The sequence below is a fragment of the Rissa tridactyla genome, chromosome 3 (genome assembly GCF_028500815.1).
Source record: "Rissa tridactyla isolate bRisTri1 chromosome 3, bRisTri1.patW.cur.20221130, whole genome shotgun sequence".
NCBI classification, from domain to species: domain Eukaryota; kingdom Metazoa; phylum Chordata; class Aves; order Charadriiformes; family Laridae; genus Rissa; species Rissa tridactyla.
The window spans coordinates 97,739,687-97,766,722 of NC_071468.1; the positions used below are offsets into that span (position 1 = coordinate 97,739,687).

At 38.1% G+C, this 27,036-nt stretch overlaps 1 protein-coding gene across 1 annotated transcript in view; it reads left to right on the plus strand.

Moving 5' to 3' along the window:
* Positions 1 to 27,036, plus strand: part of EYS (eyes shut homolog) — an 874,211-nt gene that overhangs the window by 800,233 nt on the left and 46,942 nt on the right. Inside the window, exons 42-43 of the mRNA XM_054197017.1 lie at positions 5,230 to 5,402; positions 20,947 to 21,129. Of these exons, the coding sequence (XP_054052992.1) occupies positions 5,230 to 5,402; positions 20,947 to 21,129 (356 nt within the window). The remainder of the gene's footprint in view (positions 1 to 5,229; positions 5,403 to 20,946; positions 21,130 to 27,036) is intronic.

The following is a 27,036-nucleotide window of genomic DNA, read 5'->3' on the forward strand; positions in this document are numbered from 1 at the left end:
TGATGGGGAATCACCTGTATATTCACCATCTGAGTGAAAAATGGGGGTTAAAGAGGCTTTATAAAAGACTCCAGAAGACGCTTCATGATCCTGAAAAGTTAGATAGTACCGTGTGAGATATTTGCATGATTACATTTTAAAATAAATTTTGACAATCCTAAATTCCCCAAAATAATGACATCTTTGAAGGTCTGAAATAGATATTCTGCCAATAAGCAAGAGCTCTTCCTCGTTCATCATTTTGATAAACCCAATTCTGTCCTTCCCAAGTCAAAACTAACTCAAGTACAACTCCAGTGAACTTCCTAAGGTTTAGATATTGTTTCAGGAGTGGATTCTTGTTCAAGGAAACTCATATACATATGCTTAATGATAAGATTGAGCAGATGCTCATTGTTGTGTGACTATGATGGATCAAGCATCTATTTAATTATATTTCTTAGTTGGGTCCTATAAATTAATTTTCTGTTTGAGATGAACCATTTTGTACGCAGTGGTCTTTTTATTGTATGTTGGCAGCAGGTAAGCGAGGTGCTGGCACCTCGTTGTCACTCCTGTTCTTTTTGAATTGGAATTGGAACCTTCCTACTTCAATACTTCTAACCTGGATCAGAGTTTTGGAAGTATTGCTTAAATGTGAGCTCCTATTTAGTCTGTGCTAGAACCACAGACTCTGATTATAACTCTGAGTATAAGCATGCCTCAAAGAAAATTTAAAGTAAAAGCTTTTTTCCATGAGTGCACCCAACCAATCTAGAAATATTTTTCCTAGGAGTTTTCAAAACCAATTTAGTTCACAAGTGATTTAGACTTGGTTTAAAGAGAGCCTGTCAGTGGTTATTTATATAAAGAGAAGCAGTTTAGAAAGTGCTTTCAGTGAAAGGAAAGGAAATTTGAAGTGAGTAACCAGAGCTTGTGGAATAATAATTCCTGATAGAGGAAAAAAGGATTCAAAACAGTAAAGCTAACAAAAGCAGTCAGATCTAGAGAAGGTACCGTAATTGAGGAAACCTGGGTGAAAGTACTAAAGCAGCAGGAAAGCTGAATTGATTTTTTGGAGCTGTATAATACAAGGAAAGATTAGCAGATATATTATATACTAGAAAAATGCCTGCTGTGCGCAAGGAAGAAATACCTCTTTTATATATTGTCCTTTGATATTTTTAAGATTATTGATGAGATAAGGTTATCCTTCTAGCTGCAATGAGTTTCTGTGGATTTGGCTGTTACACAAAGCTTTCAAAGGAAGATCCTAATCATCTTTACATTATCCTGGTATTTTCTAGAAAGAGATGTAATGAGTCTTTGCATGAAGTGTAATTCAACTTAAAAGTTTAAACTGATGAAGTATGATGCTCCTTTCAGTTTCCAGTAATTTTAAACCAACTGGCACCAGAAATAAATAATAGTAACAAATTTAAAAGAAACTGAATTACTGAATAGTACTGAATGTACTATTTATTAACTGAAGAAGCTTGGGAAACTGTTCCCTCCAACTTCCATAGTTTTATCCCAGATATTATAGTGAGAGCACTAAAAGAACTTGCATCATTAAATATTGAACCCACTGTGACATAGGTTTTTTACATTCTCAGCTTAGCACTGTCATGATTAAAGGGTGTTGAGTGCTCTTCCTTTGAGGGAAGCCCACTTGCATATGACTACACAAATGGCAAGTACAGCACTTTCAGTGGGAGTCACAGAGCACAGCATTCCCACTTTAGAGATGGAAAAAGCACAGGCTTATAGAAAATTATACTATGCTTTGCAGAACCACAGCACTGTATCACTAAAGTACAAATGTCATCTATGACCCATTGTACTGAGGGATTTTAATCTTTTCTTTTAAAAACAGAATTAGCTTAAAAGTCAAAAACTGTGCTTAAATATGGCGGTGACTGTCTTGTTAACGTGTTATGATGCAGTCTACTCTGTATTGTGCAATATCTAAAAAAAAAAAAGTTATCCAAACCTCTGTTGGCATCCCAAAGGTGTCAATCTTACACAAAACTTTGATTTCATTAAATCAGGTCATTGGTGTAGTGCTGATTCAAGAAGTATTTGTATTATTGAATTACCAATATGATGTCATACCATGCAAATGATTCTTGATGATTTTCTTTCCAATCTAATGTCTAGAGCAAAGATCAAAAGAATATTTTAACATGGGAAATGGTAACGAAATGTGTATCCCTTACCATTTCAGAGGAGGATTATGAGAATGTCACAGAACAGTTCATCTTCCCTACACTTTTCTCCTCATATATCATAAGGCTGGTGACCTGACGTGATGATACTCTAGGACTATTGTTCTTGTCTCGTCCACTCCTTTTCTACACTATTTCTGTCTTCTCCCATTTTCTCTTACTGTTTTTGACATTCTTCCTTCATATGATTCTGCCTGGTTAGGTTTTCTTCTCTATCTACTTCTGGAGTTTGTCAGTACCCCAGTTTAAAATCTGGAGCCTTTTTTAATATGTACCATAGCTGCCTGATTTTCTTTTGATGGCTTATAAATCTGCATACATATAAGCAGATAATGTAGTTCCATGGGAGTAGATTTACCGGGCAGATTGATTAGTGCTGAGGACCCAACATCCCATTATTCATGTTTCATGTTTTTACTTACGCTAGACCTGGTCTGGCCCCATGGACTGGGTGCCCATTAACAGCTGGAGTACCTGAAGTGTGAGACAATCTTCTGGTGCAGTTTTGTCTAAAAGAAATTGAGTTCATGTACTCTTGAGACCACTCCACAATGTGAACTAAGGCATTTCAACTGGAAACAGCAAGGAAGTTTATTTCAAAACCATGCCCTGGATCTGAACTCAAGCACTAATATAGACTTATAACACATTTCAGCAAAACATTCCAAATTTGTTTCTAATTTTACAGCCTCAAAATTCTGGTATTTTCCTTGTTTCTTTCACACATTATTCACTTTCTTCAGCTCATGTATGTAGTTATCCAGTAACTTTTTCTTAGAGCCATTCACAGGTGTACAGCATAGGCAAAAGATATTACCATTCTATTTGCTATCGCCTTTCATTTGCTTCTTGCATTTATAAAGGATAGCAGGATACCATGAAATTGTGAAGTCCACTTGGGAGGAGAGAAGTCCCTGGTCATTCAAGCATTTATGTGTTTCTTGCAGCTGAGATTAATTCAGCAGAATATGGGAGACCTTGTCCTCCTCTTAACCAAGTACAGTGACAGACTGCTTTGAGAGAGAATAATAAGTCATTTGGGACTTTGTATTTCAGTATACTAATTCTTGTCAATTGCCTGTGTTATTTTTTCTGTGCAGTTAGCTGTTATATTTTCAAGCTTTGTATTATTTTGTAGAACATTTCAAAAACTGTTTTCTTTGCCTTATCGGGAATCACTCTTCTTTGTTATTAGCATGTTATGCCATCAATAGTGAAGTGTTAGAACATTGCTTATCTTGATAACAGTAAACTCCTCACAATTTGTTATGAGACCTGTTATTTTTAATCTTCTTCAAAATAGCAAAAGTAAAGCTATAAAAAGAAATGGCCAATCTTGACATATACAGCTCAATAGAAGAATGTATGAAAATTGTTTTTTTAAAGGTGAAGACTAAAGTCTCTGTATTTTGGCAGTCAGCAGCAATGATGTGTCTTCTGTTCTATAAACAAACAGAAACACATTTGATATAACTAGTTTCAGAGATCACCACCATCAATTGTAGATTTACAGGAAGAATTCAGTTTATTATTGCTTTTTTAATTAGCTGAACTGTGTAATGCTGATATTAAAACCGTTGAAGACAGGCTTCTTGATGCTGCACAAACAAAAGCAATCCAGTATCTCATTTACATTCCTCTCCTGGTGTCTGCAGCAGATCTATAAATAGAATAGGCTACACACAGAAATTTATTATTGCAGCTGATAGCAATTTTCTTTTGCAAAGGTGTCTGGAGGCATTATTCATGAGATTCATTCTGGTAGACTCTCCAGCTGAGATTCTCGCTCCCCGGAACTGCGGGTGGTCAGTTTAGAAACACACTAATCAACTGCTATGCACAAAGACTGTTACAAGACCTACTTATTTCCTTCTATTAAAAAATACAGGAGTTCTCTCAGCTCCAGATTATTTCCTCTAACCTGATTGCCTGGATATTATAAGCAGTGAGCAGATTTTTAGAAATCACATGTATTTGACATTTTATCACTGAACATTCTAATGATTATGCCATTATCTGAAAAAACATAACGGATGTGGTTTGATACAGCTCACGTCATGTCTTCTGCATTCATACCCACGGGCACATGTGACCTTATCAAATATAAGACAGACATGTTTCTGTTCAATACCAAGGACGTGTAGTTATCATATGAACTGACCTATCTAGCTGTCATCTAATTTCAGTCATAAAAAAAGGGGAAGATCAAATAAGACCTTTAATGAAATTATATTTATAATAAGTGGTAGATGGGAATGTCTTACGCTCCTGCTTTTCCTATCTGATTTTGGTTTTCCTACCATATCTGTCATTGTGCTATCTTTCTATACTAAAAAAAAGATAATTCATATAAACAGAATATGCACATTTTTAAACGTTTGTTTTTATCACCCCTCAAGAATTATTACAATTTATTTTTTCCCTTGCCTATTCTAATATTCTTTCTATGACTGAGGATATAAGATATCTGAAAGTAGAAATATTACCTGTTTATTCTGGTTCAATTTCAGTGTAATCACTACTGTAAGTATTCATATTTCAGTTTTTCTTTACATCCTACTGTGTTGTTACAAGCTATATGTAATACCTGAATGTCAAATTGATGTTTCCATTTGCAAAGTAAACTAGTAACTTTACTTTTTTTTTTTCACTTTCTTTTTTTTTCAGATATATTAGAAGAGCTGTTTTTCTGTAGCAGTTATTTTGACTATGTTATGAAAGCAGCAGCAGAATTAACTAGTGAGACATTAGAGAAGTCACATATTTTACCATGAAAGGAAAGATGAATTAAAATATAACATTAAGCCCAAAAGAACCTGTCAGTTCAAGTTACTGATAGAGCATTCTGGCATCTCTAATGCCAGGTATGCAAGTGAAAAAAAAAGAGTAAAAACATCAGACATACATTACAACCATAAGTCAAATGTCACTGATTTTCTGTAAGTCTAAAACTCATCTTGTTTTTTCAAGTGCATTTCGGTACTTATACATATTTTTTTTGTTTTTAATTTAAATTTGTCAGTGATGCAGAAAATTGGTTTTGTGAATGCCCCAAACTGTACTCTGGAAAACTCTGCCAGTTTGCAACTTGTGATGAAAATCCATGTGGAAATGGTGCTACATGTTTTCCAAAGTCCAGGCGAGATGCTGTTTGCCTTTGTCCATACGGAAGATCTGGCATCCTCTGCAGTGATGGTAAGAACCATATTCTTCATGCATTGGTCATAGTTTCTGTCATTCATAGAAGCTGTGGTAAGAAACAAGTCAAATGCTTTAAAGGCAAAACACTGAAAGTGACCACCACCCCACCTACAAACATAGCCCAGAATCCAGCCACAAGCCAAGAATGTCTGAGCTGAGCACCCTCCCTGCTTGATGTTTCATAAAAGTGTCGGCCAAAGAAAGGAAGACAGATGGATCAAAGAAGTTGAAAGTACACAAGCTAGGGAATACCAGGTAGTGTCTGATTTTTTAGTAATTCACCTGGAGAAAAGCTGAGACAGAGATCTGACTGAGAGCCCCTTTGGAGAAATAAATTTATCCTGTAGTTGGTTTTTTCCTCTACTTAGGGAAACATTGCTTCGTACATTTTGTAAATAAAAGGAGTGTATAAACAATACTTTCTGGATTGTAAAAATATCACCAGGTGTTAAAATTTGGTTCATTTCTGAGGTCAAAAAGAGGAACAAATTAAAATTTACCAAGTGCTTTGCTATGAAACAGGAAACAGGATGAAGGGAAATTAATAAAGCTAAGTAAATAGGTCATTTTGACTAATATTATCAAATGAAGGGCATTTATTCCTCAAGCATTGATTATAATGATTGTTCTAGGTCAGAAATTCCTGTGTGTGAATATCCAAGGTATTCTTTTCCCCTAACACTCAATGCAGCAAGCAGTAATGATTGAAAAATCTGCATATAGAAAATAATCACTGGTTCTGAGCTGATTCAGCAGTGCATATGAAGTGCCTTTTAAAATAAATATTAGCAATGTTAAGGTTGGATCAAAGTCTGCCTTGCCTCTTTCTTCACGTTATATGCATATTTACCTCTTATTTAAAATTTCAATTTCCAAGATTTTCAGTAGATGAGCACTTATGTTTTATCCATGTTTTCATCTAACCCTGATAATTGATAGCCAATAGCAAATATGTAGGCAAGTGTATGAAACAAGTATGATACTTCCTTGATAATCTTTCTTAACTTGCAGCAGCACAAGACATGGGGGCTTCATGTGCTAGGGTTGCTATCTATGATAGACTTCTTCCATGCACTTCTCTGATTTGTCTTTGAGTCCATGTAAACTTGATATATGGCATCCTGTGGCAAAGAGCTCCAGAGCTTAAGTATACGGCTTGTGCAAAAGTACTTTCATTTGTTTGCTTACATGCGCCGATTGCTAAGCTTCTGTGTTAGAATGGATATTTCAGAGTTGATCTGTGTTTTATGAATGTTTCCCGGTTCACCTTCTCCATGCTTCTCCTGATTTTATATATATCCTTATTATAACCCTCCCAAAATTATTTCTGAATAGTCCAAGTTGATTCAGTCATTTCTGGGGCACCAGCCGTGTTGTATCTTCAGTCATCCAGGATGCCTTTCTTTGTTCCTGCCCAGTTCCACTGCATCCTCTTTAAAATTAGGGTCCAGAGCTGACCACACTATTCAAGATGTGATAATACCGCTGCTTTATATACTCATGTTTGACATTTCTCTGGTTTACTCTCTGTCCTTTTCTTAACCATTTCTTCCGTTTTATTTCCTTTTATGAGTACACTGACGTTTTCATGAAACTGCTTATTAAAACTCCTAACACCTCTGTCTTTGAATGCTGATGTCTAGTTCAGAGCCCACCATTCTGTATCTAAGGCTAGGACTGTTTCTGTAATCTACTTCAATTTACATCTGTCAACACTGAGTATCATCTAACTCTTTTTCTGTGTAGTTGTTCAGTGAGGCTCTTCCACAACTCTTTGTAATTACCTGTCTCTAAATTGAGAGTCTGAGTAAAAATTGAGAGAGTCTAAATTGAGAGAAAGTACATAAATTTGTTAGCTTGATTAGACTACAGAGGCTTTGAAAGCACTGAAAGAATGGAATTTTGTTGAGTGCAAAGGGAAAACTCTGTCTGGATCATTACTGTAAGCAAGCAACATGGGGAAGAATACCCAGCTTCGTAGGACAGTTTATAAATCTAGGGTCAATAATCCCACAACATAAAAAACTTTTAAAATACCAAAAAATATTTTATTGAACCGTGTCTTAAGAGTTTAGAAGGAATAGAAATAAACTGAGCACAGACAGAAGACTTGTTAAGCTGGGCTTTGCATTGAAGCAAAATGTGCTTCAAAAGGCCTTTTTATCACATTTCCTAAAACTGAACAGAGAGGAGAAACAGAGCCACAATGCAGCGAAGGCTGGGTGCAGCATCAAAGACATACGTTTGGTGAGGTATTCGAAAATAACGATACATTGCCTAATGACCATGGTAGAACAATATAAATTATATTAGAAACAGAAGAAAAATTTAGTTGTTTACTATATAAAAAAATGAGTGGCCCAGATAATAAACTTACTAGAAAGAAATGGTCCATAAAATCTAACGTCTGGGTGGACACATTTTTGGGGAATCATCTCCCATTTAAGATAAACCTCATACTGTCTGTACTATTAAGATTAGTAACCAAGTGCATGCTACTTTGTGTCTGAAGCAATGAATAAATTCTTGTTTCTCCTAAATTATTATCAAATAATAGTTGATCTTCATCAACAAGAAATGTGCAAGATCTTACTATGATTACTTGATAAAATTAATATAGCAAGTGTACCAAAAAGAACTGCAGATTTCATGCCAGCATTGCTGCTCCTACCAATAGAGATTATTTACAAAAGACAAAGTAAGATAAATAAAGGTGTGGACAGAGCCACAAATGAGCCCACTGCTACAGGTTTCACCCATATCAGAGCTCCAGTTGCCATCTGTTAAGGGTTGGAAGTCACACTAAGAACAACATCGATCTCTACAAATAGGTAAGAAAAAGTCATAATAAAACTATTGTCACTATTAAATGGGAAAAAAAAATCCCAAACCAAACCACTTAGCACGACAAGTTAAAAATACATCATTTTATGGGGAATGCACGACATTCTAGAAGTGAGAAAACTACAGGGCTACCGTAAATATGACAAACGAGGACAAATTTAAGGAGAGACAGTAACTTCTATGAAACTAACCTATATAAATATGGAAAAAGAGACTAACTCCTGGGACTAACAAGGACTTTTCTTCCATTTCTGAAGCAGATGGAGCATATTGCAGTCTAAGCAGGCTGGGAACAGTTGCTCTGAGTTTATCTTAGTTACATTATGCTTGTTTCAGACATCAAGAAAAGCTTCCAAAAAGCTTGTACATTTTTCCAAATATATATAGTAAAATGCATTATCTCTCACTACACATCTTTCCTTGCTTTTATCACTAGATGACCGTGTTATTATGACTGCAAGTTGACCATTATATATTGAAATATAGAATCATAGAATCATAGCGTCATGCCTGTCTCACAAGAAGCTACACAGTTAAGGCATAATGGGACAATGGGGACAGGGGATGATAATATAAGTTAGAAGGGAGGACAGGCTGCACTGATCAGGCAAAGGACACGGCCAGACAAGCGGACTGACTAGCCAGCTATTTACATGGGACTGGCCCTTTTTGTCCCTTTATCCCTCTGTTTTTCCACACTTGTTCCTCCCCAAATCACCTAATTCCCTCCTCCCCACCTCTGATTCCTCCTTTAAACATCCCATAAGTCCTGTGCTATTCCAGAATGCTCTTCACCTGCATCCTGTAATGTGTCCCATACCCCATGGCAGTTACAACCCTCTCTGTGAAAGGTGCTCCAGCCAACGTTGACTCATTGTGATGGGTGTCACATCCGGACACTAGGGCTGACAGTCCCTAGCCTCCCAGGCTGTCCCAAGCCTGGGAGGGGCCCAGACAGGGTGTCCCTTCTTCTGAATCCTTTATTTGGGTTCCTGCCTGCCTTTGGGCTCTATACTCCTCTGGGATTGCAGAGATGGACCTCTGGTGGGCTGATGGCTCCTGGGATAGGGCTGGAAGTAACTGGGGCAGGGTATTAAATTGAGTTTCCCCACCTGCCATTGCATCTCTGTGCTGCTTTGTGGGTGTGTGGGCAAGCATTTATCACATAACCAAACACTGTTGATTTGAAGAGTTAAATGCCTCCATGACTTTCAACCCAGGGGGGTGGAGTTGCCTGAAGCAAGAATTTAGTCGCTACCAAAATAGAAAACAGGAAATATTTAGCAGTGCACATCATCAATATGCCACAATTTGGAACAGCGGCTATGTCTACATGGGCAGCTTGACTCAACCTCCCAAGTGACTTAGGTTGTTTAAGCTGTACATAAAGGGATCTATATCATTTAAACTGAGTCCAGTTATTGAGCTGTGGCTTTTTAGTAGTTTTGTGGAAAAGCAGCCAAATTCAAACCCTAGTCAGATAAATTTATTTTCACATTTAATTTAGTAAAAAGTTGCTTGTATTGTGTTTCTTGCCAATTGTAAATCTCTTCCAGTATTTATGATCACACTGGTGAATGAAAGTGTTTACAAATAGCACCATTTCAGACCAAATGAATGCACATTCTTCAACAGTGCTAGGAACTTTTTTTTCTGTAAAATGCTTTTTAAAATACTTCCTATATATTTGATTTTTCTGCATTTAAAACTGGGTCAGGAAGATGTATCAACACCTCATTGTGGAAGCAAGTGAGGATTAGGTTAGCACTAGAACTGCCTGACATCCAGGGAGATTTGTCGTTTCATAGTATCTAAGACTTAAATTAAAGTCTGTGGTGCTTGCTCGATCCAAAGAGAAAGCTTGTGCTCAGACAGTTAGAGAGATGTACGTATCACCATACTTCAACTCTTTTAAAATGAAAGAGAATTCTGATTATAATTATAATGCTTTGAATAGAAATGTGGCCAAATCATGTTAACATGATATAGAAGTCAAATAGTTTTAGCCTAAACTATTAAAAATGCTATTATTGTGTCTCACAAACATAAGCAGAGTTTAGGACACTTTTCCTTTACCTCAAAAAAAAAAAGAAAAAAAAAAGGCAAAAGATGTTCAATTGCTACCATGTCTGTAATCAGCCTTTATTTCTTTTTTCTATTTTTTTTAACACATTCATCTAAGTACAAACTGGGGGCATTCCCTGGTTGCTACAGGAAATTGATATGGTCTATAAAATATAAGACCAGTATGTTTGAAATATCTGAGTGGAAGGAATTTTGATAAATAAGATGCAGATATTTTAAAGAGGAAATACCAAGGTTTCATTGTACTGCAGCGTTGCGATGGCCTCATAAATATGAGTGAAGCAGAAATGGTTCATTTGCCAGGAACAGAAATGAACACCTGGACTTCTAAACTCTTGATGATGTTGTTAATTATATGTTACACAAGAAACTGGGCTCTTCTGGGAAGCTGTTAGTCATAATATGAAGTATTTTGTTAAGCCAGGAATCAAGAGCAAGCGCTTCGTAAGCACAAAGGTAAATTTAAAAGGAGAAGGATTTCAAAGGAATGCGAAGATGAGTAATTGTGTCAATTGCAGTGTTTTAGACCAAACTTCAGTGTTTTAGTTTCACTATATGTTTCACGTATGTACATATGTGACAACATAAAACAGAGTCCTAACTGTGACATGGCATTCAATAAACACACACCGAAAAGGGCCACCCACAGCACGCGTTCACAGCAATCTGTATGTTCCTTGAAACACTTCTGAGCAGCATTTATGGCAATGCTTCACAGTCCAAAGGATTCCAGCAGATTTTCTGTAGGGTGTATTCCCCCCATGTATAAAATTCATTTCAAAGTGCTGAAGTGGGAATAGTCACTTGCTCTGAGCTCTGTAGAGTGAAAATCAGCCTGCAAGCGAATTGCTTCTGAGCAGCTATGTTTGGCACACAATGTCACCTTCAGAGCTGTTTGGGTCTGCAGACTGAACTTTGCAGTTTGGTGACAGCAGACGCCCAAAGGGAATTTCCTCAGCTAAAAAAAAAATTAATCGCAAGATTTCTGGTCAGTCATAAGAGACTTGGGAGTGCTGATCTGGGTCGCTCTTCTTCCTGTTCAAGAGAATTTATTTTCTGGGTCGTTTGTTTTTATCTGGGCCTTAATTTCCCCCTCCTCTCCAGTGTGAGGAATGTCATAAAAATTGTACAAAATACACAGAGGCCCACTTAGACACTATTAGTGTCACTGCTCTATTACCAGTGTTTCAAATTCATATTTTCATCCTTGAGAAGTGAAATCACTTTTATTATTTCAAATATCAGCTTCCAATCAGAAGTACAAGTTACTAGTCCCTGTGATTACAGAAATAAGCTAAGCTAATAGGGCCCATGGGCTCCATGACTACAGATACCACAAAAAAAAAAGTAAAAGAAATACCTAAGTATTTACTGGGAGTGGGGAGGGGAAGGCATACACCTGAATTACCCATTATGCAGATCATGAACTTCTCATACAATAGTCTTCCAGATGTCAAGAGTCTTCTACTACCACCTTGAACTCTCACCTGGCAGTGCACTGCCCTGCAGCTCCAGCATCCCTTATCTTTTCATCCGTACACTTCCCAGAGTTTCTGGTGAGGAAAGCAGGTTTCCTATTAAAGAAAACAGCTTTTAATGTAATACTAGTTAGCAAAACAGAGGAGCAGGCCATTCCACCATGTCGTAAGTCAAGCAAGCAGGGCAGAAAACCAGCTTGGCTGAACGGGGAGCTCCTTGTGGAGCTCAAGAGGAAAAAGAAACTGTGTAATATCTGGAAGCGAGCTCAGGCTTTGCAGGAAGAATACAGAGCTGTGGTTCCTTTATGCAGGGAAAGACACAAAAGGCCAAAGCTCAATTAGAGTTGAAACTGGCCAGTGTTGTTTCAGATAACAAGGTGGTCTTTTTTAAATATGCTAATAGCAAGAGGAGGTCTAAAGAAAAGATTGGACTGATACTTGTTGAAGATGGTTGTCTCACTTAACAGGGATGAAGAAAAAGCAGAGGCATTCAATGCTTTTTTGCTTCATTCAGATGTTGGGCTAGTTGGTCCGCTGAGTCGAAGGACCACAAGTGTGGTAACAGTGACTTTACATTTGTGGTCACTGAAATTTTAAGGGACCAGTTGTATCAGCTGAATGTTCACAAGTCCATGGGGCCCGATGGGATTCATCATAGAACCATAGGGTTGGAAGGGACCTCTGGAGATCATCGAGTCCAACCCCCTGAGTTGCCAGAGTTCTGAAGGAGCTAGTGGATGTTATGGCAGGACCTGTCTCTATCATCTACCAAAGATCTTAGGAGTCTGGGGAGGTCCCTGACGACTGGAAACTAGCCAGTGTCACTCAAATGTACAAAAAAACGTGTGAGGGAAGACCCAGGGAACTACAGACCTGTTAGTCTAACCTCAGTTCCTGTAAGAATTATGGAGAAGATTATTCTGTGTGCTACTGAAAGGCATTTAAAGAATAATGCAATCACCAGGCACAGTCATTATGGATTAGCAAAGGGAAAGTCCTGTTTAACTACTTTGATCTCCTTCTAGGATAAGGGGAAGGCAGTGGATGTAGCTTTTCTGGATTTTAGTAAGGCTTTTGATACTGTGCTTCACAGCATCCTTCTGGACAAGTTGTCCAACTGTGAGATGAATGAGTGCATGGTGAGCTGGGTGAAGAACTGACTGAAGGGCAGAGTTTAAAGGGTTGTAGTGAATGGGGCTACATCTGGCTGGCAGCTGGTCACCAGTGGTTTTTCTCAGGGTTCAATTCTTGGGCCAGTCCTTTTCAATATATTTGTCAACAATTCGGATGCAGGAGTTGAATGCACCATTAGCAAGTTTTCTGATGATACCAAAATAGGAGGTGGTGTTGACTCTTTTGAGGGACAGGAGGCCTTGCAGAGGGGTCTAGATAGATTGGAGCATTGGGCTATGATTAATGGGATGAAATTTAACAAGTCAAAATGCCGGATTCTGCACCCTAGGACAGAGTAATGCCAGGCACAAGTGCATCAAACACAGTACCACCAGCCATTCAAGAGAGGGGATTATCCCACTGTATTCAGCGCTGGTGCAGCCTCACCTTGAGTACTGTGTGCAGTTCTGGGCCCCCCAAAGAAGGATGTGAAGGTCCTTGAATGCATCCAGAGGAGGGCAACAAAGCTGGTGAAAGGACTGGAAGGAATGTTCTACGAGGAGCACCTAGGGAGTTTTGGTTTGTCTGGTTTGGAGAAAAGGAGGCTGAGGAGTGACCTCATTGCTCTCTACAGCTTCCTGAGGAGGGGAAGTGGTGAGGGAGGTGCCAATCTCTTCTCCCTAGTATCCAGTGACAGGACATGTGGGAATGGTTGAAAGCTGCACCAGGGGAGGTTTAGGCTGGACATTAGGAAGCATTTCTTTACCAAGAGGGTGGTCAAACACTGGACCAGGCTTCCTAGAGAGGTCATTGACGCCCCAGGCCTCTCAGTGTCTAAGAGACATTTGGACAATGCCCTTAACAACATGCTTTAGCTTTTGGGCAGCCCTGAACTGGTCAGACAGTTGGACTAGATGATCACTGTAGGTCCCTTCAAACTGAAATAGTCTGTTCTGTTCTGTTCTAAATGTCAGCTTAGCTCCCTCAACTTGCCTCTCCTTCCCAAATTACGCTACATGTCTTACATGTCTGTACAGCAGGCCTTCCACCTCATTTCCATGGTTGGTCCCTGGGTAGGTCCCTGTCCTCTCCATCTCTCTGCGTCTTTACAGGCACAAAGGACAGGGAAATTGCAGCAGCAAGTTCTTCCTCCACCTATCAGCCAGCAGTCCCTGATCCAATACCTTCTCATGTACTGCAATGCACAGAGCGAGGTTCCTACCAGAACCTTGTGCCAGAGGTCTGCAAGCAAATCAGTATTTAAAATTGGTGATGATAAATATATAGGAATTTATAAAAATGCACTTATAAATTGCTTCATATAGCTTTGTTAAGTGAGCTGCTCCCTCAGGAGTACATGTTGTAGCTCAAACATCCAGTCTTCTTGCTGCTTCATTAGAAACATGAGCTCCTTTGAAAATAATTTTTCTAAACTCAGCTAAGAAAACATTTTGCACTCTGTTCATCAATATTTCTGTGCTTAAGAGCAAGTTTTGGTTTATTAAGAGCTGTATTGCAAACCAGTAAGAGAAACAGTGGCTGCAGAATTTTGTGACGACAAAGGGCATTTTTCTGAAGACTTTTTTACAGCTTGGAAGACTGGAAAATACAATGCTTAGTAGTAATTTCCATTCCTTTTTGCATCTTGTCTTTGCAAATATGTGAGCTGGTATTTAGGAGAACTGAATAATACTCATCCCACAGTGTATACGGCTGCTGATCCTGGAGCCAGACACTGACCTAACAACTGTTCACAGTTAGTCAGTGATAATATAAAAAAAGTGGATTATCTGATTGTAATTCTGTAGCCTGAAGTCTTCATCTCTTTCTATCCCTTTCATCTGTCTTGTTTTTTGCAATGTATTGTAAAGCTGTGGTTCATGATGTATTGGCAGTGAATGCTGAAAGGAACATTAATTTTAACTCATAACAGAAAATTCAAAGATAATGAAACCATTATTCTTTTTCTTCTTTGTCACTATATTCTCTCCTCTTTGTTAAGATTTTTTTGTAACTATAGTGGATTTTTTTTTACCTCCCACTTTTATGCTTACCTCGGATAAGATATACAATCTTAGGGAAGTAGGTAGCCAACCATATTAATATATTTATATAATGGGATAATTTGTCATTATTTGTTTGTGAGGCAATGGGACATACCATACCTTATTACTTGTTCACTACTGGGAATGCAGAAGAGGACAATGATGAATGGCGTAGGACTGACAGAGATACACAGGACAAGATCAAGGACAAAAAGTTGATAAAAGGCTTCAGTATTCTGTCAGAGTGGCGTGTGTTTCAGGCACGGTGTTAATTTGGAGTGTGTTTTTGCATGGCTCATAATCAGAGTCATGGGGACGCATCTCTGTTCTTTGCCACTTCAGACTGTACACTGCAAGAGCAAGAGTGGAAATCAGCTTGGGTGGTGCCTAGCCAGGAAAAGGGAAGTAACCCAGTGTGGTTAGCTGTGCCCTCTGCTATTTCAACCAGCCCCAAACATTTTCTACCTAGTGTTTTGAAGGACTGTATTTCAAGGAAAAGAGGGCTATAAGATTATATAATTTTCTGCACAGTCTTGGCTCCATAGCTTCGTAATGAAAAGAAAGAGAATAAAAGGAAAAGGTGGAGTTATCTTGTTTGACACAATTTTACCAATCACTGTATTTTTCATACAGGTTTATTAATTCTTTTTAAGTTAAAAATATGTAAGAGTATGGCAAACAAGTTTGTATTAAAATCAAACTAATGAAGGTCATTGCGTGAAAGATGTTTCAAAGACTCAATATTTTACACTGACGCACATTTACTGATAACCTTTAACTTTTTGATGTGATTGGATAAAGATCGCTTGATAAATAATAGTGTAGAGAAGAAACATGATTAAAAATGCGGTATAAAATCTATAAGGTTCTGTCCAGAAAAGATAAAATATGGAATAGCTGTCAAGCTAGATATATTGTATTAGCCAGAAATAGAAGTTTTTCACTCAGGATTAATTAGCATTTCTAAATACATTGTACTCTTTAGAGACCAGCATATGGAGGGCTATTTGCAAACACTTACTGTGCCTGCCTGCTAAGGATAGGGTAGTTAATTAGATACCACATCTGTCTTTTACTAGGTGTGAGAAACTGCTTCAACACTGTGGAGAAAACTGTGAAGAAGTAAACCAAAACAATGCATGTTTTCATAAAATGTGCCTGTGGGGCTTCTCTTGCCTTATACAGTATTTCTCCATTTGGTGACCACATGCCTTATATAGGTATAGCTCCATATGGTGGTCACTCACCATTCCAGGTAGCATCCAAGCACTGTGCACCCACAGGGAGGACCAGCACAGCGGGGAGCAGGGACGGGGTATGACAGCTTGTTACAAGTGCAGGCAGTGCTTCTGCAAGTCAACAATGAAAAAGGACGGTCCAGTCAGGGAATCTGAAATTCCCTAAGCCCTAAGGTGGGGCTGAGGTGCTCATCTGGAGAAGGAGACATGCCCTGCTTCTTGCCAGCCGCCTGGTAACCACTGTCAGGTAAATGTGTGCCCAAATATTAAGTTTAGACCACTATTAGTGATTTAATATTGTTTTGACTTGGGTAATTGTACTACTGATTTGTATTTGTTACTGTGCTGTTATTCTGAGATAAATTCTTTATCCCAGAAACTGTTGGCTGGTATTGTCTGTTACCGCATCTGGAACATATTGCACGGCAGCGATGTCTTAAACCCTTATAATGCTGTATATGTTATTGAATGCACTTCACGGCCCCAGCAAAATGCACAGTTAAAACTGGATAAAAAGACCATAAAGAGCTGAGAGGAGATGCTCAAGTAGTCAAAGATGGACATCGTTCATGAAAATTGCTTCTCATCAGATGTTTTGAAAGGGGACGTGCTCAGGTACCCGGGGATAAGAAATCAAAAGGTCAATTTGCAAAGAATGTTTAGTGACTGTGATCTAATCTGTAGTTCAGAAATCTCTACTCAATTCTTCAATACATTCCAGACTTTGTGCACAACTTTGTGCAAATAATTTACTTTCTGAGTGCCCTATGGTTCCCATTCTTTAAAACCAGAAAAAAAGTCTTTCCTTGATTTCACGGAGAATGAGGTCAGAATTTCTAAGTCATTTAGCTTTTGTGGCAATGAGGACCAGAGACAAAGAACATTGTGTACACATGCAGATTGCTTTTAATGAGCAGGAGGCTTACAGCCTAGATATGTCTCTTTCCTATAGTATATAAATATAGGGAAAAATCGGTAAGCAATACTGTGAAATGAAAAAAAAAGTCTAACAATTATTAAACACCAATGTGAAAGAAAATGTTTTTGTATTACAATATAACAAAAAAAATATTACATATCAGATTTTTTTTGTGAGACTGCAGAATGTATGATTGATTATATGTAAGCTTTCCCCATATGGAGATCTTAAAAGTAAAGTGCAATTCTTGTACCTGGTTCTGGTAAACTATAGGAAAAATTGCAGTGTACGAAAAGTTCCAAACCAGAATATTTGTCATGTTTTGGGTGGAAGATAGAGCTCCCATCTTCTTGCCTTCATACAAATGTGCGTTCAGTGTGCTTGCACGTTAAAGATCATAGATGTAGGGCATTCATTCAGCGTGCGCTTAGAAATACCTATCCTGCCTTCAGGAACCCTTAACTAACATGTCACGTTGACATTTGCTGATACACCTTCTTCAGGAAGGTGTATCAGCACAATATTCTTCAAAACATGCCACTTCTGTCTAAGGTGTTTTGAACTTGGACTATCACTGAGGTGTCTCTAAGAAGCATTTTAAGCCTGCTTGAGTGTCAAGATTTTGACATCTGACAGTTGACCAAATGCAGCATACACCACCTGTCTGCAGACACTGAGTATTGACGTCTATATTTACTGGTTTTAACATTTTTAATAGAAGTCCTTGTCTTTCTGTAGCATTTTCTGTTAATTTATTGCTATAAAACTTCATCGTCAATTTGGCCTGGTAATTTTTCTCTCAAGCCTATTTTCTTAGACTTTATCCTAAAAGCAGGAGGAAACAATAGGTGAAACCACAATTTAAGACAGAATAGCCAACCTTTTCAGTATTGTGAGGAGCCCAGGCCATATGTAGTACCACAGGCCATGTATAAATGGTGATACTAGTCTCTGGAGTCAAATAATAGCAACTTCCTATGACAGCAAAATTACCAAACTAAATTTTGGATCACATGTTTATTTTACTAAGGCCAGTTCCCACCTCTGTCTTCCTAAAAGACTATCCGCAAGCCCCTAATTATAGGTAAAGTTATTTAAAGATAAACTATTTTTTTAAATAACCTTAAATAGGAGCAGTTCCATTATCAACACGTTTTTGTCGTGACTCCAACAAAACCTCTACCTGGTAAATCTACCTATCACTTTGTTACATGAGGAAACGCACACAGAAAAGCTGATTCTTGTCTCAGTAGCCCCGAATTTGCTGCCTCCCAGCTCATGGGCCAAACTATTCTTGATTAAATGAGATATGGTTTTAGTTGTAAGTATGAATTGAGATGTTTGAGCCTTTTGTTCTAAGATGTGTCAAAACTGCAGTGAAATTGAAACTAGTATATAGTAATAATCTAAGAATATGTATATATATGTGTGTGTGTATATATATATATATAACAATTTTATGTATGTTGTGCAGTACCTGGTCAGTGGGAATAGCATCCTTCTGCTGTCCAGGTCCAGCTGCTATAGAACACTTTGCAGGACATTCCTTTGTTGATGTTCAACTATCTTTATAGGGAATGCTGAAAGGAGCAAGTAGAAAGGCAAAAAAATAACTCCCCAGTTAGAATGCTCCAAGGAGACTGCTGAGACAATGGCATACTTCATCCTGGTAATTAAGTGTTTTACCCTGCTGGGAATAACTTGTCAAGAATGGACTCTTCAGTGATCTCTGTCAGCAAACCAAATTACCTGGCTCCATAGTGGTACATGATAGAATTTGCCTTTCCCATTACAAAGGAAAGCAAGAAAAGACAAAAAACACAAAAGCCTCCTTTATTTTAAAATAGTCTTGGCTCCTAAATATTTTGTGTTTTATTAAATAAATAGAAAGGACGAAACAAGTTTTAAAAAAAGGAAGGAAGGAAGGATACTTCTCATTAAAGGAGCTGCCTGTCTGTCATAGCTTCCTCAGAAGCAAAAAATGCAGAACATGAGCCTCCCTCACACATGTCCAGGTAATTTGAGGGAATACTAGTGGACTGCAGACAACAACAAATTTAAATATGGGAGAGTTGTGTTTTTCCTCCAGTGCAGCACATGACTCACAAATGTCTGGGACTTGCGGTTACGTTCAGTCAGACTAGGTTGAGAACAAACTCATTGCCAGTTTTTCTTCTAATTAGGACAAAATCACTGTTTTGTATGGAAATTTCCTGGCTCCCATTTAAGATCACAGAACAAGGCATAATGTGCCACATGTGTGAAGTAGTGTTTAATAAATGGGACGGTGCACTCTGCATTGCCGCAGATTCCGAATCTGTGCTAGAAAAGGTTTGTCGGAGCCGACACCTGCACCTTTTGTCAGATGCAGATACTAAGGCAACGTCTGCCACTTCAGCGCCAGTATGGCAGGTTTCCCAGGCTGCAAATTTAGAAACAGATTCCACAGACTAGAGATGGCGATATCATTTCCACAATTATGTGTGACTGTTTCTCCCATGCTGTAAGTATTTAGGGCCAGATGCTTAAATGTACTTAGGCTAACATAGATTTACTTGGGGAAGATTATAATTCTTTACTGGCACTTCCCACTCTGGTTTGTACATGGTGCGGCTACAAATTCCTTCCTCCCCCAATCCCTCCTACTGCCTTAGTAAAGCTGGATCCAGTCACATTTGGTGCTCAAGTTGGTTGGAGATAACTGCTTGAATCTTTTAAATCTAGCCCCATACCCAGTCTTTCAGGATTAAGCTTTACTCAGCTATTCGTCATCTCTCTCCTGTTTTTTACTCAACCACATTATCAATATGAGCACTGTGTTATCTCTGTGCATCGACTACGAGTATTGACTACTGCAGCCTGACTACTCGGCTCCAGCAAGCAGTCTTTGGGACCGTGTGGGTGCTTAGTACCAGTGCTCTGTTGATTGTTTACTGGTACAGATATACGTACAGACTTGATTTTATTTGCTTTTTATTTGCTTTTTTAATCACACAGTTTTTTTCAGCATAAATTATAAACTTCTGTGTCACAAAACCAGTAGGTGTTTGAATGAACTTGTAGCCTTCACAGCTTTGGAGGAAGCAGGAGCTTATTGTTGGCAAAGGTATTTTAGAAAAAGCTACATGCTTTGCTTGGTCAGTGCCCAACATAAAGGAAATTTTCATTAAACTGAACCTAAATGACAGTAAAAAAAGGTTAAATAATTCATCAGTACAGTAAATTATACATTTTTAGACACTCAACTCCTAAATATTCAGACAGTTCAAATGATGGAGTAAATGATGTGAACAATATAATCCATGTAGGTCCTATTCACTGTGCTGCAAATTCTTCCCTTTATGATGTTTCTTTTTATTAATTCTCTGTCTGTGAAGACTTATTATTCCTTAACCTCTTCAGCACATCCTTGTACTCACTTTCGCTCAGGTGCATGTCAGAGATAGCATTTCTTTTAACAGGATAATTTCTTTGTATGTTTTCTTCTGTCTGTCTGAGTTTTGAGTGTACTTATTCCAGTGTACTTCTATTTGTAACTATGTTATCTAGAATCCAGGAGATGGCAGTAGTTGCCAATAATTCATTTCTAAAATAAACCTATTTTCAAAAGTTGAAAAATAAAGAGATTACACTCAGAGGAAAGCCAAACTATATCTGCATGTGTATAAAATATTACAACATATTAATTTATTAGTATTAGTCATTAAGTTCTAAAAAGGGCTCTAAAATAAAATAAAATTAAGTTCTAAAATAGAACTTGCAAATACATATGTTAAAGAATTTGCCCTAACACTGAATTATTTTTTTTTCATACAGCTGTTAATATTAGTCAACCGAGTTTCAGTGGCACAGATGTCTTTGGCTATACTTCATTCCTAGCTTATTCTACAATTCCAAATATCACCTTCTACTATGAATTCCGCTTGAAATTTCAGTTGGCAAACCACCACTCAGCTTTACAAGATAACCTGATTTTTTTCACTGGACAGAAGGGCCAAGGTAAGCTTTATTTTTATTACCTATCCTTACAGGCTTTCAAATATTCATTAAACAAACGGGATAAAAATACATATGGCTTTTTCTTGATTTTTTTAGGATATAATTTCATTAGGAGGAAATTAATCTCTTCAATACTTTCTTGTTTTATAAACACACAGTAAACAATCAGGTTGTATAAACGTTTCTTTTCGTTAAGGAGAAGTATAACTGCTTCCAGTAGTTAAAGTCAACAGGTAATCTGACACTTGAGTTAGCGTATTTCTGAACAAAATAAATGGAAGCCAGAAGATTAAGGTTCTCTTTTAGGTCATAAACATAAATTTCATTATTGATTACATTTAGTTGGTGCCCAGTTTTGGGAGATGCTGCCTGAAATCTTCTTTTCATTAGAAAATCAATCCATCCATCCAACATGCCACAGCCACCCTGCCATTTCTTCTTCCTGTGTCCTCAAACAACCTGCTTCAGGAGCAGCCATGAATTGCTGCTGTTGTCGCAATGGCAGCACTTCCATGGCCCACAGGACTCTCAACACTGAAATCCAACCCTGTCACAACCAGAATTGAACTCTTTGTTACTCATGTAAAATAAGAGACCCTAATGCCTGAGATCACTCAATGGAAGTTAACCCAAGTCGGCTATGAATAAGTTGTGCTACTGTCTGTATAGACAAGTATTCAACTTGGACTGATTAACACAGCTGAGAAGCAGGTTATATAGATTCAGCAATACTTTAAGTATCTTTTCACAGCACCCCGCTGTGGCCTCAGCATTGAAATGGGGTAAAATAGTAATACTACTTGTGTTCTGTCCATCTTAACATTACTGTCTACACAAGACCCATAATATTGAGAAAAGTCAAGAAAAATTTAATGAAACATTAATGCAGACTTAAAGCAGTCAGGGTAGAAGCTACTTCGTAGTTAGTAGATCATAGGAAACTTATTATTTTTACCTTAATTGTTTCTGCAATTGGAGCATGAGCTAACTGTTGGGTTTGGAGCTGTGCTATGGGATTGTTGAAGCCTAGGAGGGAGGTTTGGTGATGTGTCTTTAGGTCTAAACCCATCCCAGTAGGAGAGCGATTTAGGTACGTAAATATAAGTTTCTGTTGCCACAGTAGATGTTTTATCACATCCAAAACATCACTTGAGTTTGGCAGATATGGTCCATGACTTGTGGGAACCCTACGCTTATGCTGAACAGTTTCAGAAAAGTAATACATCAGGAAGATGAAAGGGTGAAGAAATTATTATTAGAAGTTTTAAGATACTGAGTCCCAAACTACATCATTAAAAATCAGTTTTTTGGGAAGCATTATGCAGTTACATATATATTGCACAAAACAATTGCAATACATCACATCAATAGGACACAGAGTATCCTCCATTTGCTATGTTAATACATTTGATATTTTCTTAGGTCTTGTTTTCTATTAAACTTCTTTACTTAAGTTCCTGTATCCTCTGGGGCTTCTTCCCCTTTCTCTCTGTGGTAGACTTCCAAGAGTCAAACTGTTAGTCTATCGCAATGCAAACTAAAACATGTTAGCTTAGAACGGCTTAGCAGTTTACATATCTGTGATATAACTAAGCCTGTTACTTTTCCTTTACAAAGATCCTGTCAAATTTAGCTAGTGCAACTCAGCTATCAACTGTACTTCAGTGTGCCATGAGACCCTGGTACAGCATATGGATAACCAACCACAAATCGATTTACTTAATTTATCGAATTGATTACCCAAATTAGCCTAACACAAATAAGTATTAAACCACTGTGAGTGTATTTAAACTCAAAACTTTGCTCCGCCTCTGTCTGTGTGTGAATCAGACTTTGCTAAGTTTTTTTCCAAACTTCAGCAAAATATGGTTAGGCCTGGCTGATCCTGCTAACTGAACTATATTCAACACTATTTTAACTGCATCCAGGTCTAACATCCCTCATGCCACATTTTACTCCCACAACAGTCACCATTCACTCCCAGGCAGTTTTTCCTTTCACTTACTAATTATTTATTGTTGTGGATGAAGGAAATATTGTCTTTCCTTTTTTGGGTAGCCATGTGGAAATACTGCATGGAGTTGACATAACCTAAAACATTTCCATCTAGTCATTCGAAAGCAGCTTTCAGAAGCCAGTGTCCCCATCATTAATTTTTAATAACAGTAATACGAAGCTCTTTTGTAATACAAACACAAACTAATCGTTAGACCATTCTTTTCAATGACAAGAATGAACCACCACATTCAGACACATTTCTGCAACCTTGGGAACTGAATTTCAAAATCTCAGTACAGAAACTGTAGGAAATGTAACCAAGCAAAAATAATACAAATTTGTCCACTGTCTTTACTCAGGATGGAAAAAATACAAATATCAAATGTAGAGCACCAATGGTGCAAAATAACCTGATTTTTTTTCTCAGTTACAATAATCAAAAGGCAATAAAAAAAATTGCTTAAAAAAGAAAGATATATTGCACTACAGTTTCTCTGAAAAAGGCCTCCCTGCAGGGTGAACCTTGTAATATCAAAGTCATTGTGAAGTCTAAGTCTTGCAACCATATTTAGCTGAACTGAGTGAAAAAAATTCTTACTGGTGTCACTTTTATTAACCAGAATACTAGCATTCTGGGGTTATTATGTAGTTGCCAGGCAGAAACCTGGCTTTTTATTATTTTGCATATAATTTCTTTCGTGAACGCTGCCGTATGGTAGTAACGCATTTCTGCAGCCCCATGTTGAATGATGGGTGGGCAGCAGAGCACCAGCTGCCGGCAAGGATAAGAAACAACGAGGCACCTGGTAAATCGTCATGTAGCAGTTTTATTTATTTTCTGCTTAGTTTACATGGTTGGGGAGACTGAGTAACCCCTGTTTTAATTACCAGAAAGCAGTATTTCTTGCCAAGTGAACTTTGCTTATTTTACCAAGAGGAGATGCTGTTGTTCTCACAATTTACTTTTACCGAGTACCAAGCAATAATGCTCTCACCGTGAGCAGCATGAGGTTTTTTGCAGCCTGTGATCTTGCTGTCAAGAAGTATTTTCAATATTCCTTTTACATTTTCCCCTTTCTCCCTTTCATCCCATTTCTCGTGTTAGCATTCTCTTGCAGTACCCTGCCCGATTCCCCTCCACCATCACCTCTGCCTAAACCACGGACGCCGATGCCATCGCTAACCTCATGTGAGGTACTACCAAATGTTGTCTAACGCAGAGATGTAGAACATCTTCTTCATCTTACCCCCACAAAGCTTAAAAATCAGAAGTCACCCTTGTTCTGGCATCTCACTTAAAACCAAACCTCTCAGAGCAGCCAGACTAACGTTACTCTCGATTTCTCCTGATGGCAGTGGACACATCCTCTTCTTGAAATCTCAGGGCTATGGCTGACCCCTGGCTTGGGCTGGAATAGTTGAAAAACATCTCCTGTTCCCACAGGACAGGACAAAAGTTGCCACTGTCTGTATGTGTACAGGGTGCAGGGGAGATATATTTAAGAAAGGGGAGAAAACGCCACAGAGGGAGGAGGAGGGAACAAAAAGAGTGAGAAACAGCAGCGGGAACACAAGATCAGAGGAAGAGGAGGAGGAAAAGGAGGACAAGGAAGCAACGGAGGAGCTTCATGCTGATACCGTAAGCCTGGGATTAAGGACTCTCTAAAACTCAATTTTGGAGTGTTAGAAAGCAAGCATTCTTTATTGCAGCGCTGGGCGCACAGGGGATCACTCCACCTAGTGTCCGCGCTGAGTTGCACGACTACAAAGGTTATAAGCAATCAGAATATACGTATTAATTGCATTTCCCAGAAATGATTAACATATTCATATTATTACCTAGAACTCGTTAATATATGTAAATGTCCTTGACGTATGCGCATCCATGTCCATTGATGATCTTCCAGGGTGCTCTGGTGGTCATCGATAGTCTTCCTCACCGTGTCAGCTAGTGAACTCGATCTTTGCGCATACTGAGTTCGTCTTTTGGCTTAGTTTGCAACTCCTGTTCTCACAAAACTAGCTTATTCTAGCATCTCTCCCTATCTAGTCTACTCAAGGATACAATGTCTCAAGACTTCCTTTTATCCAACTAAACCTAGCAGATGTCTAACGTATCCGCTTACAAAGCATTTCAAACTTAGCTACATTATTCCAGTAAGGAGGGAACCATGTGTTCTTTTTCACTGGGTACCAGGAAGGCCTGAGGGGCTTTCCACCCCAGTGTTTTGTGCTGTTCAAGGCTACTGTGTCACCAGCTGCTCTATCAATGCCACCTCCACAGAGGAGCAGGTTACCAACACTGCAGCCCATGGAGAACCCCATGCCAGAGCAGATGGATGTTCCCTGAAGTAACTGCAGCCCCTGGAGAGTCCAGAGCAGAGAAAGGTGTGAGGAGGAAGGAGCAGCAGAGAGAAACCACTGTGTACTGCCCATGGACCCCCACCTCCATGCACTGCTTGGTGTTAGGGGGGAAGAGGAGTCCGGAGTGAAGTTGGGCCTTAACATATATTAAGCTTATGTAAATAGTTTTTTGGTACTTATTTTATAAGTGGGAGTAATCATGTAAAAGCAAAACCAAATCCACCTGTGAATATTTAGATAGTAGTACTGCAAAAGCGTGACAGCTTTTGTCTCCTGTTTCCAAAATAAGATTTTTCAACTTTTAGATCAATTCAGGCTGAAAACATGCTAACTACCGTTGCTTTCAAACTGGAATAAACAAATCTATCCTTTCCAAAAACTTGCAAATATAGTTCTTCACTGATAAAAGAAGAGAAGGTAAATATGTATATGTATAAATACGGATGTATCATTATCAGACAGAAAAAAAAAGAAGTCTGAAAAGAGAAAACCTGTATTATTCACTTGACTAGAAAGAAATTCTTTTCAGGAAACAGAAAAACAATGAATACAAATATCTTCAAAATTAAAAGCTCTGAAACACTGGTGGTTTCAAAGAGCACACATCAAAAAAGAGGAAAGTGCTGGTGAGTGTGCGTTTTGCAACTCAAACATGAGTTTATTTATACATATCAAACATTTGCTCTCAGTGCAAATTATTTTTAAAGGATGTTTACTGTAGTCCTGTGTTACAGGACACGTAAAACTGGTATGTATAAAAGTGTGCTTTTTCAACAGCTGCAGGGTTTAAATATAAGACAGTAAAAAATAGTTTAAAACAGATAATTCCAAGTTTCGTTTGCTGCCCTCCTGCAATAAAAAGGTACTGTGCTTGTTCCTCCCCCCAGAAAAACCCTTTCTTTTGAAGGATTTCTAATAATGATAGCATATGTAGTCTTAAATGTAAAGAAATTATTTACTTCGTATTTTCAAAGAATGTAGTTCTAAACTGAACATTTAAGGAAACTTCGGAGAAATAAAGCTGTTCTGACCAGAGAAACTTCAGTAACAAGTACTCTAGTGCTAATAACAGATACAAGAGCAGAAAAAGCGGGAAATTTTCCCTCCACAAAATTAATTTATGAGTGTATACTCTACAAAATAGCCACCATTGGTTTTCATAGCTAAGATACTTCAGTCACTTAACTTACAACCTTTAAAGTGTAAAATGTTAAAACATTTGGGATCTGATTCTGTTTGCAGTTACACTAGCGTAAGAAAAACTAATCAACTGTTTTTGAATCCCTAAATAAGTGGATCAGAAGTCTATAAAAAGAATGTGAATTTAAGATGAACTTATTTCTTTGAAGCCTACTCAAGAGTCTGGTTTCCTTTCTATTCTTGGTATGGACAAGGAGTAAGACAAAAGAATCAAAACCAACCAAACAGGAAAAGCTGTCTCATTTATGCAGGCTATTAATTAACATTATCTTCACCATCAGGTCCATTTTGGAGAATGCTGACACTGTTGCATTTCTTTTATGTACTTCACTGCCAAGAAAGTAT